The 18,961-nt window shown below is 38.5% G+C and overlaps 1 protein-coding gene across 37 annotated transcripts in view; it reads left to right on the top strand.

Annotated features, from left to right (window-relative positions):
• ABI3BP (ABI family member 3 binding protein) overlaps nt 1-18,961 on the top strand; it is a 241,306-nt gene that overhangs the window by 220,574 nt on the left and 1,771 nt on the right. For all 37 annotated transcript variants that reach the window (XM_064582027.1, XM_064581586.1, XM_064584048.1 and 34 more), the window contains 4 exons: nt 15,065-15,144; nt 15,893-15,922; nt 16,578-16,739; nt 18,196-18,318. In XM_064582027.1, the coding sequence (XP_064438097.1) occupies nt 15,065-15,144; nt 15,893-15,922; nt 16,578-16,739; nt 18,196-18,318 (395 nt within the window). The remainder of the gene's footprint in view (nt 1-15,064; nt 15,145-15,892; nt 15,923-16,577; nt 16,740-18,195; nt 18,319-18,961) is intronic.

Below are 18,961 nucleotides of genomic sequence, written 5' to 3'. Positions count from 1 at the left end.
TCACAGGACTAATTAGTCATGGAGTTCATGTCTAGCTTCCGGTCGTAGTTGTCGTAGGACTTATGCTAATCGTTTCTGGAGTTTACCTCAATTGTAAGACTTACACTAATTGTTTCTGGAGTTTATAGCCTTGTTTGTCCCTTTTATCCTGCCCTAAGGTATGTGCCTTGCTTGTCACTCCTGTCCTGATGAAGGCCTGATGGACCTTCTTTTTTTTTTTTTTTTTTTTTTTTTTTTAAGATTTTATTTATTTGACAGAGAGAGACACAGTGAGAGAGGGGAGTGGGAGAGGGAGAAGCAGGCTTCCCGCCGAGCAGGGAGCCCGATGCGGGGCTCGATCCCAGGACCCTGGGATCATGACCTGAGCCGAAGGCAGCCGCTTAACGACTGAGCCACCCAGGCGCCCCCCTGATGGACCTTCTAAGGAGGGACCCCTACAACTACCCAAATCTCAAGATGAGCAAAGCCCAAAGGAGGCTCTTTCTGGATTTGTCTTTGGGAAAAAGTAATATTAAATTTAGGAATCCCTGAAATCAGAATCCCATGCAAAGTTTTGCAAGTTGGCATAAATTTGGGGCCATTCAGTGTTTCTATTTGGCTTATTTTATGTTATTTTTAGAGTTTGGTATAATTGAATGAAATCCATTCAGATATAAAGACTGTTACAAAAGAAAAAAAGGACTGTTAATATTCATATCTATGATTTGACCAGGACTATGCTGATAGTCTCTGATGGGTGATGATTTAAAAGTTGTATATCAGCAGTTTGAAAGCATTTCCTCATTGGTGACAGATACGATACACAGGGATATAAAGGTGCTCTAATGAAAATTGTTTAGTCTACAGTTTGTGGGACTTTCTGGTGGTCAAGTAGTTCAGTAGAGCCCAGTCCCCAGTAAGTGGGAATGCATTCTCTAATCTCTTAAAGGTATGCTAGAGATTAATTTGTTCACTTAATAGGCAAAAAAAAAAAAAAAAAAATGTTTTCAGCTGAAATATTAGGTGTTGAAACCCCTATTAATAAAAATAATGAATTAAGGAAGAATAAAGTGAAGTTGAATTATTTCATTTGATTTGAGATTACTGAAGCCTAGAAGCACCTGGGGAAACAAAAATAACACCCATGAAACAACTGGAAAGCATGGTAAGACAGCATAAAAGATCACGTAGGACCTACACTGAAGTCTTGCAATTTAAAAGAGGAGAGGAAGTCTCACAGAATATTTGAGACTAGACGTTGATGGTAAAGGATATAATTGAACAGGACAGATTGGCAAGAAAAGAACGAGCAACAACAAACAGTATTGTTCTTTCAAATTAAGGCCACGTGTATGACTTGGGTGAATTACAAGTAGTCCTCTGAGTTACTACTGACAGGGTTACAGTCAGAATAATAAAATTATAAGTGCCAAATATAGGTTTGTTGGCTTTCTTTTTTTTTTTAATGCAAGCTTTTTCCATACTATCTTATGTTGTTAAGGCGAGATTTCTTTCCATTATATCTTTTCTGCCCCAACCATTAATTTCTAATAAAAGGCACACTATAAAATAAAGAGGAAGTATGTACAGGATGCAGCCACAGGGTGGTTCTTATTACCTATAAAGAATGACTTTAGTCACATTTCAGTGGTTGGGGAAAATTGTATTCCCAATAGGCAAACTTTGAATTATAGTTGTTAAAATCCACCACCACCACCACCACCACCACCCACCCCTCCGTGAGGTTCTGGAATTCCCTATCTGAAAACCTAGGAGATAATAACTTTGGAAAGAATTACTGTAGCTGTGTTCCAATTTCAGGAGACACATGTGTATAATTTATTTTAGTAGCATTTTCCATCATTCCTCTCGGACTGAAAAACATGAGATCTAAAAAAAGGTGATAATTACTGACCATTTGTTACACACCGGAATGGGAGGAGTAGAGTTTGGCGACACGGTTTAACCCAGAAGAATCAATGCAGAAAAAATAGATCTCTAGAGCTTTGTAGGTGAAAAATTCCAAATAGCCTAGAACCAAAAGTACAGTGGACTGTGTTACCTTCTTCCTGCCTGTTGTTATGACGTTGCCAGGTTTTTATCTCCTCTGCAGAAGCTCAAAAAAATGCCCGCAGGGAAGGACCAGCCAGCAGCTGTCTTGCTGCAGGAGAGTTTGGCCACACACCAGTGTGAGATGTTTCGGTCTATAGAGAGTGGAGCCCCATGGCTGCTCTGGGGCACCTGGCTGCAGTACCAAAGGTGACACAGTAGGGACTACCCCAGCCTTGCCAACAAATGCTTGCAGCTACGGTGGGCTTTGGTCATTCATATCTTTGCTCGGGGAAGAGGGGTCATGGTGTGGAGGCATAACTGTTTTAGTCAGATGAAGCAGGAAAGACGAGCTAACAGAGGCACACTGCTATGCCACAACTCCATCTCTTTCTTTCCATGACCCCTCTCTCACCCCCTACCCCTAAAATACGAAGAAAATATCCATATGTTGAATCAGTACCCAACTAGCCCACTCCCCAATATTTATTTTCCATTTATTTCCCCCATGAAACCTCAATGTGTGGGTCTTGTTGAACTGAAAGAAAAAGAAAAATACTAAGAAGAGCCTCTCTTATCTGCAGCCAACCACTTTGTGTGCAAAGACCACTATGATGATTTTTAGTTCTGTGAACAGAAGAACTGATAAAGTATATGTCAAACAATAAGTCTTGTACCGCTGCTTAAGGGGACAGGAAGTTTGGAGTAACTAATTGATCTCAAAGTCTCTGCCACTTCTAAAATGATACAGTCTTATGATATCCAAAGACATCATAGAATCAGTGGGAAATTGGAACTGAAAATAAACCCCAAATCTGGGTTAAGTCTTACAGCAAGTAGAATTGTCCTGATAAACCATTTTTCTTTGAATCTGTATCTGTGGTCTACAATTTGTTTTCAGACAGATTGTTTCTAGCACACATTTGGATAATCCATTGATAGGCTAGGTTCTTCCTGACGGACAGGCTGGACAATGTAGGTGGACACACACAATTGCTATATGGAAAACAAACAAACAAACAAAAAGCTCCATAATCCCTGCACATGAGCCCTTCTAACTTGCCTAAAAAACTGAAGAATCCATTGTGTGTGTCAGATATACATGTGGCCCAGCAATTTCCTATGGAAAATGTATTCTGTCTGGTAATTAAGATATAAATCAAGTTCACTTAACATATTCAAGTAGTTCTACTGTCCTCTGTAGCCTGGCAGGTTTCTGGAGAACAGTTCTTCCTCTAAAACTAAAACATACTGAAGTTTCCTCTGGCTGACAGCAAAGACAGTTTGGGACTGTTGTTTATGTTGTTTGATTTAATAAAATCTTGGCACTAAAAGTAAACTGGAATAGAGGCAGCAACTTCTCATAAACTATAATTCTGGCTGAACAAAGCAGACATGTGAAATAGCCATTATTCCCTTATTCATAGTGTTTTTGTGAAAGTCTGGTCTCTGCAGATTCTGTATTAACTTTTCAACATCTTTTCTCATGGGCTTTGTAGAAAGGAGTGAAATGAGCTACCAGAGCATTAGGCACTTTATTGAGTTTCCTTGTAGGTGGGGTAGCAGGGCAATTGCTTCGTCATTAAAGAAGAAAGAAATTTAGGGGATTGCTCAGTTTTGCAACTTTTCTTCTGGCGCAAGTATAGCTAAGAGCATGGAACTCCACTAGTCTATAAAAAGAGCAATTATTCTTTCACATGAATATATCCTTTTCATTACTTTTCACTTAGAATTCCCTAGTATGGGGTGGGGGGGAATGGTGGTGCCAGAAACACATAGCATCACTATAGACTTGGAGTGCAGCCCAGATCTGGAATTTCTTATCCCCGTAGAAATGGGAGATACAAGAATGTCCCTGAGGACCTGCTGGGCAGCTGGTTGATGATAACCGGACACCTGTTGTTGCCCTGCTCCTCAGCCCCCTGGCCCTGATCAGGACTTATTTTATCCTCTAGTAAGTGTCCCTGCAGTTCTGCCCTTTTACTCCTTATCTGTATTCCCAGGTCAATACAAGGTCTACATGTGACAGGTATCCAGAAATGCCTGGAGAACTGATTGATTGGAATTCTCTTTCCCTTTTGGAGTGCCATTACTCATTTTTCATATTCTACTCTTCCGTTTCTCTCCCCCTGACTGAAGCCCTACCTGAATAGGGCTCAAATATTTCAAGACTATATCAGGGTAAAATTAGCTAACCAAACCACTCAGACCAACAAGAGTTACAGGGTGGCCTTTCTATATAAAAGCAGGTTGCTTGAAGTTTGAGACTTTTGTTAGAGTGAAAACCAACTTTTTAAATCAATGGGAGTATATAAGTAAAAATTCATCAAATAATGAACACTATAATTTAGCTCTATTATTGGCAAAAATAGAGGGAAACGGTTATAGAGAGAAACAAAGGGAGGAAAGGCAGGAAATAACAGAAAAAAGTCTCTACCCTAACCAAACCTGAAGGTTAGTTCAGATTTGATCCTACAGGTTGGAGTGTCCCCAACTCTGACAGTTTTGACCATGAACTGCAGATCCTACTGTTTGTAACCCTGGTTTTTCACTTTTCTATGAATTGGTATTTAATTATTATGCTGATTTTCACAGTTGTTCTCAAACTCTACCCTTTATTATCCCACTCTTCTGGAATAATATTTTAGTACTTTCTAGGCTCTTTATTGAAATTTTAGAACTTTTTGATACTGTTTTTCTTAACCTATGAAGCTATTTTGATGGCAGGCAGAAAGATTCATCTGCTGAATTTTTGTTCCTCCCAATAACTCACTGGCTATATCCTTATTATAAACTTTACAACCCCAAAAGCAAGTATGTAGAGTTCTGCCTTGAGAGTTCTATGGCAATGTTTGTCAAGTTCCCCAATAATAAAATCACCTTTTAAAAATTTTTCTAGAGATAGAAGTTTAATACTAGAGAATATTTATAATCACTATGTACCAGGCACCTTTTATATGGGTTATCTCATTTCTTCCTCACAAAAAAACTCAAAAGGTATTTTTATACCCTTAAATAACATTATCCTCCTTTTTATATATGAAAAAATTGAGGCTCACAGAGTTTAAGGAACTTACCTTAAAGTCACATATTAGTGAGCTGTGAACCCAGGTCTTTGTGGCTCCATAGCCCATGACCTTAGCCACAGCACCTTGCTGCCTCCTGAGAGGGAGGCTCAGGAAGATTGGTTTTGTTTGGATCTATTCCCCCTGGGGCAGAACCTGACATGGCATTCTGCCAGTGCTGTTAGTCACTTGGCTTGTCCTTGGAGATCCAGAGGCTTGATTACAGTCATCATCTGGACTATACTCCATTTAGATACTGGTTTTGATGACATGGGTCTTTATAAATGGCTTTTTAAAATTTAATTTTCCTTTTTTTTTTTGAGAGAGAGTGAGCACGGGAGGGGGGGGCAGAGAGAGAGAGGGGGAGAGAGAGAGAATCTTAAGCAGACTCCATGCTTAGTGCAGAGCCTGACTTCACAACCCTGAAATCATGACCTGAGCCCAAATCAAGAGTCGGACGCTTAATCAACTGAGCCAGCCAGCTGCCCCGAATTCAATTTTCATTTTTATCTGAAGTATATGTATATGGCTTTACAAGTCAAATGCTACAAAGTTGTTCATTCCTCTTCCGAATTCTGTTTCCCAGAAGCAACCATTTTCAATTTTTTTTCAGCTTTATTATGGTATAATTGACCAAACTCTAAGATATTTAAAGTATATACAACATGATGGTTTGATAAACATACACATTGTGAAATGATCCCCCCCCCCCATCAGTTAATTAACAGAACCATCACCTTGTATACTTACCTATTTGGGGGTTGAGGGTGAGAACTTTTAAAGTCTACTCTTAGCACATTTCAATCATATAATGCAATGTTATCAACTATAGTTACCGTATTACACATTGGATCCTCAGATCTTATTCATCTTATAACTGAAAGTTTGTTCCCTTTGACCAAGATCTATTTCCCCCAGGCCCTGGAAACCACTTTTCTACTCTATTTCTACGAGTTTGACTTTTTTTGAGATTGAACATATAAGGGATACCATGCAAGCATTCCCATTACTCCACATCCTCACCAGCATCTGTTAACCTCTTGTCTTTTTGTTAATAGATATCCTAACAGGTGTGAGATAATACCTCGTTGTGCTTTTGATTTGCCTCTCCCAGACAACTAGTGATGTCCTTCATGTATCTGTTGGCCATTTGTATATCTTCTTTGGAAAAAATGTCTATTTAAAGTCTGTTGCCCATTTTTTAATTCAGGTACTTTTTTGCTATTGAGTTGCATATGTTCCCTATATATTTTTATATTAGCCCCTTAACACATACATGTTTTACAAATATTTTCTCCCATTCTATAGGTCGTCTTTTCTTTGTGTTGATGGTTTCCTTTGCTGTGCAGAAGCCTTTTAATTTTATGTAGTCCCACTTATTTTAGCTTCTGTTGCCTTTATTTTTGGTATCAAATCAAAAAAAATTATTGCCAAGTCTGAGGTCAGGGAGATTACCCCCTATGTGTTCTTCCATTAGTTTTGTGGTTGCAGATTTTATATTCAAGTATTTAATCCATTTTGAGTTAATTTTGTGTATGGTATAAGATAGTGGTCCAGTTTCTTTCTCTTGCACATGGCTGTCCAGTTTTCCCAACACCATTTATTTGAAGAGACTGTCCTTTCCCCCAATTGTATATTCTTGTCTCCTTTGTCATAAATTCACCATATACGGATGATTTTATTTCTGTGCTATTATGGTCCATTGATTTATGTATCTGTTTTTATGCCAATACCATACTATTTTTTTGGTTACTAAAGCTTTGTAATATAGCTGGAAATCCACGATCATGATGCCTTCAGCTCTGTTCTTTCTCAAGATTGCTTGGGCCATTGTGGGTCTTCTGTGGTTCCATACAAATTACAGGATTCATTGTTGTATTTTTGTGAAAAATGCCTTTGAAATTTTGATAGAAAATGCATTGAACCTATAGATTTCTTTGGAAAGCAGGGAAATTTTAACAATATTAATTCTTCTAATCCATTAACATGGAACATCTTTCCTTGTGTGTTTTCCTCAAGTCCTTTCATATTTCTTATAGTTTTCAGTGTGCAGATCTCTTACCTCCTTGGATAAATTTATTCCTAAGTATTTTATGCTTTTTGATGCTATTATAAATGGGGTTGTTTCCTTAATTTCTCTTTCTGAAAGTTCATTGTTGGTATATAAAAACACAACTGATTTTTGTATACAGATTTTGTACCCTGCAACTTGACCAAATTTGTTTATTCTAACAGTGTTTTGGTAGAGTCTTTAGGGTTTTCTATATATAATACCATGTCATCCACAAATAGAGATAGTTGTACTTCTTCCTTTCTGATTTGGATGCCAGAATTTGTTTTTTTGCCTAATTGTTCTGCCTAGGATTTCCAGTATTATGTCAAATAAAAGTGGCAAGGGTGGGCATCCTTGTCTTTTTCCTGATTGAGAGGGAAAGGTTTTAGCATTTCACTGTTGAATATGATGTTAGCTGTGGGCTTGTCATTTATGGCCTTTATTATGTAGATATGTTGCCTTCATACCACTTTGTTGAGAGTTTTTGTCATGAAAGTATGTTGAATTTCATCTAATGCTTTTCTGCATCTATTGAGAGCACATAGATTATACCTCATCTTGTTGAGGTGGTATATCACATTGATTGATTTGTGGATGTTGAACCATCTTCGTATCCCTGGACTGAATCCCACTTGATCATGTTCTGTTTGGATTATCTATTTCTTTATCATTCAGTCTTGGTAGGTTGTATGTTTCTAGGAATGTATCCATTTTTTTCTACATTATGCAATTTGTTGGAGTATAGTTGGTTATAGTAGTCTCCTATTTTGGGGGGGATCAGTTGTAATGTCTCCTCTTTCATTTTTGATTTTATTTGAGTCTTTTTTCTTAACTACTGTACAGTTTTGTCAATTTTGTTTATCTTTTGGAAAACCAGCTCTTAGCTTCATTGATCTTTCTATTGTTTTTCTGGTCTCTTATTTCATTTATTTCTATTCTGATCTTTGTTACTTCCTTTCTTCTAACAACTTTGGGCTTAGTTTGTTCTTTTTGTAGTTCTTTGAGCTATAAAGTTAGGTTGTTTATTTGATATCTTTTTTTCTTTATTTATCATTATGTATTTCCCTTTTCATATTGCTTTTGCTGCATCTCTTAAGTTTTGATATATTTCCATTTTCATTTGTCTCAAGATATTTTTGATTACTCTTTTGATTTCCTCTTGGACCTATTGGTTGTTCAGGAGCATGTTGTTTAAACTCCACATATTTGTGAATTTTCCAGTTTTCTTCGTGTAATTTCTAGTTTCTCACCATGAGGGTTAGAAAAAAAATGCTTGATATGATTTGTTTTCTTTAGTTTTTCAAGACTTGTTTTGTGGCCTAAAATACATCCATCCCAAAGAATGTTACATGTGTGCTTGAGAATATGTATTCAGATGGAATGTTCTGTAAATGTCTGTTAGATCTTTCCAGTCCAAGGTGTTAAGTCCAATGTTTCATTATTATTTTCTGTCTGGATGGTACCCCTGCTTCCTTTGCTTTCCATGTGAATGGCATGTCTTTTTCCACCCCTTCACTTTCAGTCTATGTGTATCCTTAAAGCTGAAGTGAGTCTCTTATAAGCTGCATTTACTTGGTTCTTGTTTTTTGTCCATTAAGCCACTCTTTATACTTGGATTGAAGAATTTCACCTATTGACATTTAAAGTTGTTCTTGGTAGGTTTGGACTTAGTATGGCTATTTTGTTCATTGTTTTCTGGTTGTTTTGTAATTCTTTTGTTCCTTTATTTCCTCTTTTGCTCTCTTCCCTTGTGATTTGATGATTTTCTGTAGAGGTTTGCTTTGATTGCTTTCTCTTTATCTTCTGTGTATCTACTATAGGTTATTGTTTTTGTTACCATGAGGCTTAGACCATTTATGAGTCTATTTTAAGCTAATAACAACTTAACTTCAAACACATACAAAAGCTCTACATTTTTACACTCTCCCCTCCACATTGTTTCTGATATCACAATTTACTTTTTTTACATTGTTGTTATCATTAACAAATTGTTTCAACATATTTTTAATACTTTCCTATTTTAAGCTTCACATTAGAGCTATAAGTGATTTGCCCACCATGATTACATTAGAATATTCTGAATATAGCTATGCATTTATCTTTACCAGTGAGTTTTATACTTTTATATGTTTTCTTGTGGCTAATTGGTATCCTTTAGTTTCAGCTAGACCTCTCTAACATTTGTTGTAAGGCCAGTGTAGTGGTGATGAATTCTCAGTTTTTGTTTGAGAAACTCTTTCCTTCAATTCTGAAGGACAATTTTGCTGGGTAGTTTGTTTGTTTTAACTTTAGCATGTTGAATATATCAGGTCCACTCTCTTCTGGCCTGAATGTTTCTGCTGAAAAATCTGGTAGTATTATGGAAATTCCTTTGTATGAAACAAGGTGCTTTTCTCTTGCTTCTTTTAGATTCTTTGTCTTGGACTTTTGACAGTTTAATTATAATGTGTCTGTGTGGATATCTTTAGATTCTCCTATATGGAACTCCTTGGACTTCCTGGATCTGGATGTCTGTTTCTTTCCCCCAGGTTAAGGAAGTTTTTAGCCAGTAAATTTCTTTACATGCACTTTCTGCCCCTTTCTCTCTCCTCCTTCTGGGATCCATGTAATGCCTATCTTGGTCTACTTGATGGTGTCCCATATGTCTCTTAGCTATTTTCACTAATTTTCATTCTTTTATCTTTTGGCTCCTCTGATTAGATGATTAGATTTGGCTTCCTCTGCCCTGTCTTCAAGTTTGCTGATCCTTTGGCCCACTTCACCTAGTCTGCTGTTGAACTCCTCCAATGAATTTTTCAGTTCAGTTATTGTATTCTTCAGCTAAGTGATTTCTGTTTGGTATTTTTTAAACAGTCTCTCTTTGTTGAAATTCTCGCTGTGTTCATGCATTTGTCTGTTGACCTTGGTAAGCATCTTTATGACTATTACTTTGAATTCACAGGTAAATCACTATTTCATTGAGATCTGTTTCTGTAGATGTTCCTTGTTTTGTTTGGAACATATTCTTCTGTTTCTTCAATTTCCTTGCTTCTTTGTTCATTTCTGCACATTAGATAAAACAGCCACCTCTCCCAGTCTTGATAGAATGGTCTCGTGTAGGAAATGAATCTCTTGAATCAGGCCAGCCCAAGTTCCTAGTTGTCCCTCAAACCTCTGAGGTTGTCCCAGCCACCTGCTTTGTTGTTAGTGGCTCCCCGTAGCTGAGGGTACTCCAAAACCCATCAGTGTCCCAAAGGTGAGAATTGCAATCAGCATCTGGATGCAGGCTAATATAAACTGGACCCTCAGAGAGCAGCTAGGATACTATGTACTTAATCCCCTCTCCAGAGAGACACTGGAAGATGGGCATTTTTGCCTGCTCTCTCTGTGCTAGGCCCAGGATATAGCCAGTGGGAGTGCTCCTGTACCTGTTAAAAACTGCTTTGTGTGCTACAGGATTATGGGACTCAAGAATGCAAGCCCCATTGGTTCTCAGAGCCAGGCAACAGGGGACATCCCTTGAACAGCAGCTCCAAAAGCTGGGGTGCCAGACATTTGTACACTCCTTCCAGGGAGATACTGGTGACTTAGTTTTGCTGTTGCAGCAGGCTGGAAGGAGGGGACAAGAAAGGCGTCCACCAGTTTCCCAGTCTCTGGTGAGGATTGCAGCCAGCCAGTATGTATATGTTATAATTAGAAGCCTCACCCTCAGATAGCAGGTTTTTAAAAAATTTTTTAATTTAAGTTCTATTTAGTTAACATAAAGTGTATTCTTAGTTTCAGGAGTAGAATTTAGTGATTCATCAACTGCATATTACACCCACTGCTCATTATGTCAAGTGCCCTTCTAATGTCCATCACCCAATTACCCCATCCCCCCCACTCCCCTCCAGCAACCCTGAGTTTGTTTCCCTATAGTTAAGAGTCTCTTATGGCTTGTCCCCCACTCTGTTTTTCTTATTTTCTCTTATTTTATTTTTCCTTCCCTTCCCCTGATAGCAGCTTTTAAAGTATGCAAATAAACCTCTTTCAGGGAAGACTGGTATATGGGTAGTTTTGCCTATTCCCTCTGTGCTGAGCCCTGGGGGTTTAGCTGGTTAAGAACTGCTTCTTGGCTACAGTCCTGTGGGACTTGTGAATGGAAGCCCTATTGGCTTTTAGAAGTAGGTGTTTATGGGCCTCATCCCTCAGGTGGGAGTCTTAAAAGTTGGGGTACTAGATGTGAGGTCCAAACCCTTTGCTCCTCATGGAGAAGCTAGGAGTTGAGAATTTGCTCCCAATTATAGGACACTGTGCCAGGAGCAGGGTTTATGGCAAGAGTGTGTCTCAGCCTTTCCTACCCGTTTCTAAGTGGGTATTCTTTCATTTGCCCGATGTGTATGAGCTGCTTGGCTAGTTTCTAGATCTTTCAGGGAGAACTACTCCATGTGCAGCTGTATAGATGATTTGCCTGTGGGAGAAGAGGTGCTCAGGAGCCTTCTATTTCACCATCTTAGTCAACTCTCTTCCATTTTCATTTATTTTCACTATTTCTTCTGTTAATTAAATCCATATTTCTAGACTGACCATTTCTCAAAGAGGCAAAATACATTTCTTTGTTCCATGTGTTTGTTTATGGCAGTATCTCCTAGAATCCCTCACCATCCTTTTGCCCCTATCGCCTATATCCTTTGCCTAATTTTACTCTCTTCCTTTGTGGCATTCCTTGAGAAATACATCTTTAGAATAGATTATTATATGGAAGATAATATTTTTGAGTTCTTCTATATAGTCCAGAAATATCCTTGTTTTACTGATACTGTTGTTTAGGCAGACACAGATTTTTGAAAAAAATGAAGACTTTTAAAGGTATTGTTCGATTGTTTTGTTTTTTGTTTTTTGTGGGTTTTTTTAGTATTTTATTTATTTTAGAGATAGATAGAGATAGATAGGGGAAAGCCAGGACCAGAGGGAGACGGACAAGCAGACTCCACACTGAGTGCAGAGCCTAACGTGGGGCTCAATCTCACAACCCTGAGATTATGACCTGAGCTGAAATCAAGAGTCAGATGCTTAACTGACTGAGCCACCCAGGTGCCCCTGTTCATTGTTTTCTAACTTCCAGTGCTAAGAAGTCAAATGTTATTCTCAGTCTGGATCCTTTGAATGGGACCAATTTTCTTCTCAAACTTTTAAGATCTTGTCTTTATCCCAATGCTCTAAAATTTTTCAACTTGTCTGCTTTGGTTAGTCTTTCTTCTTTTTTTGACTTTTGCTGAGGATATAGACCTTTTAAATCTGGAAACCCATGTCTTTCAACTCTGAGAAATTACTTACTTTCTAGGATAATTGTGCCCCTTTTCCCCATCTCTCTCTTCTGGAATCTACTACTTAGGTGTTATATTCCCTAGAACAATCAGATTTCCTTATTTTTGCTTATTTTTCATCTGAGTATTTGTCCTAGTATTTGTATAACCTGATCTTCCAAAACTTCTATTTAATGTTTCATTCCACGTTCAAAAATAACATCTTTTATGAAAACTTTTAATAGCATCCTGTGCTTATTCCCTATGTGAAATCAGTATTTTCTGAGACGTTACTCTTAGACCTTGAGTGTTCTAAATCTCGTGATAGAATGTGCTACCTGAGAAAGATTTTGCCGCCTCAAATATTTTCCTTGTGTAGGGTTTGATCACCCAACAATATAGGCCTTTTAGTTTCCCTCCTGTTAATTAAACTTAGTTTTAAATGGTTTCTTCAAAACTTGTCAAGTATCATAAAGTGTTGGCAAGAAAACAGAAAAAGTAGCATATGAACATCTGTGGAGCTGAAGTCTAAATAACAGTGAAATAAAAAGACATAGAGATGATTCCAGCAACCGGACTTGGCCCAAGCACAGGGTTTTTGGCAATGGCCTGGAATGTGGAATGCACTGCCCGCTTAAACCAAGGTCCAGATGCTTGTAATTTCTTTTTTCCAGTTTCCATTCACCATAATGGTGTGTGTGTGTTTTTAAGGTCCTCAGGCCTCTGAGCAAGAATTTAATCTTTAGAAAATGTTCCATGCCCAAACATCTTATGTGCATGCAGTTTATTTAAATGAGTGACATGGTTTTATATCAGCATTCTTATTGCAAGTGATAATGGCACCTTACTTATATCAGTTATTAAGTTTACAAAATGCTTTGATGTGTAGTCTCACTAAAAACCCTGGAAGCTTTAATCCTCATGGCACAGTTTGCAAAAGCAGACAGTAATAGTACAATGATTAAGAGTCTCATGGTTCTTGACCGAAAAATAGGGTAATTCTGATCTTGTAGCATTTGTGTGTGTTGTATTACTTTATATATGTACAATTAATGTGTCTCATATATAGCAAACAGTGGTTGCCTTTGTTGTAATGCTGGAATCTGTCATCTTAGAGATTCTAGCTGTATTGTAATGCAAGGCCTCAGTAGTCAAGAATCTGATTTCCTGGAGCTCCAGAAAGTTGTTACTTCTCCACTTAGTATCCTCTATACCAAATGGAGCTGTCTTCCTTCTGTTTTTCACTCATTTATAAAACGTATTTCCATCTTTTATGTGTTCTGCATTCTTATTCAATTACAAACTTCTCAAAAATGGGAATTATCTCCCAAAGGCCTTGTACAAATTTGAGATTCAAAATACTATCAGCTGACTCAAGTTGATTTTACACTCAAAATTAATTTCCTGCTAAGTCTGCTGTTGAAAAGAACTCTTAGTTTCAGGCAAATGCAAACAGCTTTAATGCCTGAATTTCTTTTTTTTTTTTTTTTAAGATTTTATTTATTTATTTGACAGAGAGAGAACACGGTGAGAGAGGGAACACAAGCAGGGAGGGTGGGAGAGGGAGAAGCAGGCTTCCCGCTGAGCAGGGAGCCCGATGCGGGGCTCGATCCCAGGACCCTGGGACCATGACCCGAGCCGAAGGCAGACGCTTAATGACTGAGCCACCCAGGTGCCCCACTTTCTGAATTTCTTAAGAGGATTTGCTCTATTTAAGTATCCTATGAATGAAATGTGTCATATTGCATAGCAAGTTAATGCATAATTCTTAGACTCAAACATACTTAGAACGCCAAGGCATCTAGGTTTGTGTTTTTTTAATGTAAAGAGTTAAGGCCTAGCCTATATGAATCTGCTTTATACAGGAAAAGTCAGTGTTTGTGCCCATGCTCTTCATGGTGATACTACCATTTCCCTATTGTGGAGATGTGGCTTCCTGTGATGGACAGAACACCAGAATTCCAGGAGACAGAAACAGGAAGTCCTTGCAAAGAAATACTTTCATGTGCATCTGTTCCCCTAGCTTAGCCTAGTAGTTCTCAAATGTCAGTGGGTATATGATTCACCTCAGGAACTTGTTATAAATGCCTACTTAGACCCCCTCAAAAAATTGATTCAGTAGCCAAGATGAAGCAAGAAATCTGCGTGTTAAACAAACTTTCCCAAATGCCCCTCTGTCATGTGGTTCTGACATAGGTAGTTCAAGCCCCACAAGGAGAAACAGTGCCTAAGTCTGAGGCCATACCCAGGGTTGGGATAGTAAGAAATAAAAGGCAACCTTTCCATTAAGTAGCTAAGTAGCTAAAACATTTGAAGGAAAGAGAGACTCCTTGTTGCTGGAATTAGCCTGGGTCCACCACATACCTCTTTCCTATATGTTCCTTACCAACTTGCCTAGTTGCTTCTGCTAGTTGGCTGTCTTTTTAAAAACGCCAATGTCTTTTATTAACTTAATCCTTATACAAAACATTAGACAAGGTGTCTGGAAAGTAAAGAGTTTATTTCCCCATGACGCTTCTCAAATATATGTGTACTCCCTGTCCTCATGATTTCAAAATAGAATTAGGAAGGATTTCAGTATAACAAAGGAAGGTTGTTTCCTACCCCTGGAGAATATATTACAATTTAAAAAAAAAAATTTCTCTCCTACACAGCTACGAATTCCAGGTGAAACCCAAAAACCCACTTGGAGAAGGCCCACCCAGCAACACAGTGGCATTCAATACTGAATCAGGTAATCACATCAACAGTAATGTAAAGGGCCACAATGTTTTGCCTAAGGAGCTTCTTTGAAACCCAGCTAAATAAACAGTGTATAAATAAAGCGTTTCTTGAATTTTGAAAAAGCAAATTGGTAAAGGTAGCCTTCAGGAAACTACATACATCTTTTCTCATTTCTTTTGATGTCAGAAAAAAAGGCGTATCAGTTTAAAAGATAAAAACTGTATCAGTATACTCAAAAAACTAGTGAAAGAATGCTCCTCTGTATGCTTAGAATCAATGCCTAGAATCAAAATATCAGACAGTCATAGGACATCCAGAAAGGGAATTCATTTGGTAGTTTTTTTGATGAGCAGCTGTGGAATTTTCTGACCTTGTACACTCCAATTCCTTTAAAAGAGACATCTGTACTCACAGCATTATTTGTGTCATTTTTACACCAACTGCACTTCATGGCATACTGGTGATTTTACCACCAACAGTTTCTGTCTGAATCTGAAAGAGGAAGCCTTAAAATGGAGTGAGAGCCTGAAGAGCAACAAAGATCCCAAAAGATAAAGCTGAGTACCTGGCAGGAGAGACTGTTCAATGGAAAATAATTCTAAAACAAAATACACTTTCAAATTCAGTCTTTAGCAAGAGTGTACCACTCTGCAAGTCAGACTGAACTGTAAGCATCCATCTTCTTCCCTACGCCACTGGCACACTGGGGCTTACTTACCTAATGTAACATCTGACTCTCTGTTTGCTATTTCTCTTAGCGGACCCAAGAGTGAGCGAGCCAATTTCTGGTAAGTACCTATCTCAGCATGAACACAACTACATGCTTTTCTAAACTGATTCAACTAAATAGGCATGGCAGAATTTTGGTCATGATTTCATTTTAGTCCATTTAGTCTTAGAATATCAGCCAGGTGGGAATGCTTACCTAAAACATTCCCTAACACTGAGGAACCTATAATGTTTGGGGAACAAGTTGGGTATTTTGAAACTTGCTTTCATTCATATGCCAGGGCAGCTCAAAATTTCTGTTAAATAAGTCAAGATATAACATCCTCATGTCCATTTTTAATGACAAGTCACATTAAAGCATCTGTTTAAATTATATACTATGCTACCAAAAAAACGCACCAAAAAAAAAAGCAAAAACAAAAAAAAACCCCAAAAAACTAAATTTGCTCCTAAGGGGACGCCATCTACATCTAGCCCTGCATAGGTTATTTGAAACCTAAACATACTGCTTATTTCACTATTGACAGGAACTTAGGTGGGAGTTTATGTTCAAATTCATACATTACTTTGACTCCAATATTTAGCACTGGAGAAAACCAGGTATCAGCAGATTGACAACGAACTTTGCAAACGGCTTTTTATAAAACATTTAGGACAGCTCTTCGATACCCAAAGTTGAATGCTAAGCTCAAAGCATGTGTTTTCCTTATGCAGCAGGGAGAGATGCCATCTGGACTGAAAGAGCCTTTAACTCAGACTCTTACTCAGAATGTAAGGGCAAACAGTATGTCAAACGGACGTGGTATAAAAAATTTGTAGGGGTGCAGCTGTGCAACTCTCTCCGATACAAGATTTATCTGAGTGACTCCCTCACAGGTAAGTAACACCGCCTGCTCTGTTTCAAGCCTTCGGGGAATGCTTTACAGTGTTCTGTAACATCGCCTTTTCTGTGGCTAGCTCCAGACACTAAGGTGTGATACAAACACAGTTCTTCCTTCTGAGCAAGATGTTACTGAAATACTTAGCCTGGGATTTGAGGCATGCTATTAGAAATGTAAATAATGAGGGGCGCCTGGGTGGCTCAGTCCGTTAAGCGGCTGCTTTTGGCTCAGGTCATGATCCTGGGGTCTTGGGATCGAGCCCCACATCTGGCTCCCTGCTCAGCAGAGAGCCTGTTTCTCCCTCTCCATCTGCCTATCACTCTGCCTACTTGTGCTCTCTGTCAAATAAATAAATAAAATCTTTAAAAAAAAAAAATGAAAATAATGACAATGCAGTATGAAACAAAATCATCAAGGAAAACTTGAATGTAAAGGCACTTGCCCCACTGAAGCTCAATTTTGTCACAGCCGCCAGGGACAGAGAGCCTACTGATAATAAAATGAGTGTATGTAACAATCATCATGGAAGGAATAGGGCATACTTAAGATTTCAAGTCTCCCAGAGACAGGATCAAAACACCTGACCAAAAGAGTGAGAACTCCTTGCTCCAGGCTCTGTGGCACTGTTATTTTCTCTTTTGCACTCATGCAGTAAAAATTTTAAACAAGGCTGGCCCCAACATGGAAAGGTAGACATTTGGTCAGTCATTCAACAAACAGCTGCTTTGTTCAGAGGTTTTCTAGGTGCTAAGGACAAAGCGGTACACAAAACATATTCTGCTTTCTTGCAGCTTATATTTTAGTAGAGAGAGACCACAAATATGTAAATAAAAATTGCATGTAGCGCTTTAAAGAAAAATTAGAAAGGGTGAGAAAATGGCCAAGTGGAAGCTTCTTTAGTTAGAATGGCCTCTCTGAACAGCGAAGGTTTGTGCTAAGAAGAAAACTAGGAGAAGGAAGCACCCCAGCAAAAATCCAGGGAGGAAGCACTAGAGGTAGAGAGAGAAAGGCAAAGGCCCCCGCCGGCACGAGCCCAGCCAGTGCTGCTGGTGTGGGTGAGGCTCAGTGAGCAGAAGGTCAGGCAGGCAGGCGTAGAATCATGAGGAGCTCTGACACCAGGTAAGGATTGGGGTTTTTCTTTTGACTGTCATAGGAGACTGCAGGAGAGATTTATGAAGAGTAACATGATCTGAGCTGCATTTTAAAAAGATGGCTGCTCTCTGGGAGCGGGGGGAGGGAAGGAGTAAGAGAGAGGAAGGAGTAAAAGCAGTGGTGGCAGCTCGAAGACTTCCATAGTTCAGTCAGGAGACACTGGTGGCTTGAGCTACGGTGAAGGGGGAGGATGTACAAAAAGAGAGAAGACTCTATCTGAATACCTTTGGATATTTCAGAATTGTCCTCTTATCAAAAATAGTAATACTTCATGATCCTTTTAATTTCTCGTTCCTTAGGAAAATTTTATAACATAGGCGATCAGAGAGGCCATGGAGAAGACCACTGCCAGTTTGTGGACTCGTTTTTAGATGGACGCACAGGACAGCAACTCAGTTCTGACCAGTTACCCACCAAAGAAGGTATGTTTTCTGAGCCTCCTCTTAAGCAAGAGGATTTTACAAATTAACACAGAGAGAATTCAAGCTAAGGAAAACAATCACTTTAAAAATAATTCTGCAGTATTACTGCTCTAATTATCTGACTAGAAAAAAAGACTTTCATGTTAAGACCTTAATAGAAGTGTTTCAACTTTCCTCCCAGTCCTTAAGACTCTATTTTAGAGCTAAGGAAAATTACACACAGACATCTATAAAGACATTCTACTTCAGGAACACTTCAGTTTTTGCAAAAACAGCTATAGAAGAGTAGTGTTTCCCAACCTTAAATCACTCCTGTATTACCTTATAGTTAGTTATACAGAGCACACAGGCATTTTTTTATTCCCTTATTATTTGCCACACAAATATAATTGAAACTGAACAATTCTGGTAATGAATAACCACTGTAACTTGCTAAAGACATATTAAGCTGCTCCATGAGGACTTAAAAGACTGAAATTTAATCCTTAGGCAGGGCAGGAGAGAGTAAATTAATGTCCATAGTACTCAGCAGTCACTAAGAGGTTTCTGCATTATTTGACTCGTCTTTTCAGCAACACATTCTGTTCAATGGCATTTAAGTCCTCTTTTACTGTGGTTGGTGTTTTTATCTGTGAACCCATTA

The sequence above is a fragment of the Mirounga angustirostris genome, unplaced genomic scaffold, assembly GCF_029215605.1.
Source record: "Mirounga angustirostris isolate CCGP_5_RB_7025 unplaced genomic scaffold, mMirAng1.0.hap1 SCAF_1, whole genome shotgun sequence".
NCBI classification, from domain to species: Eukaryota; Metazoa; Chordata; class Mammalia; order Carnivora; family Phocidae; genus Mirounga; species Mirounga angustirostris.
Note: the sequence above shows the minus strand (reverse complement) of the source record. Positions and strands in the feature narration are given on the sequence as shown.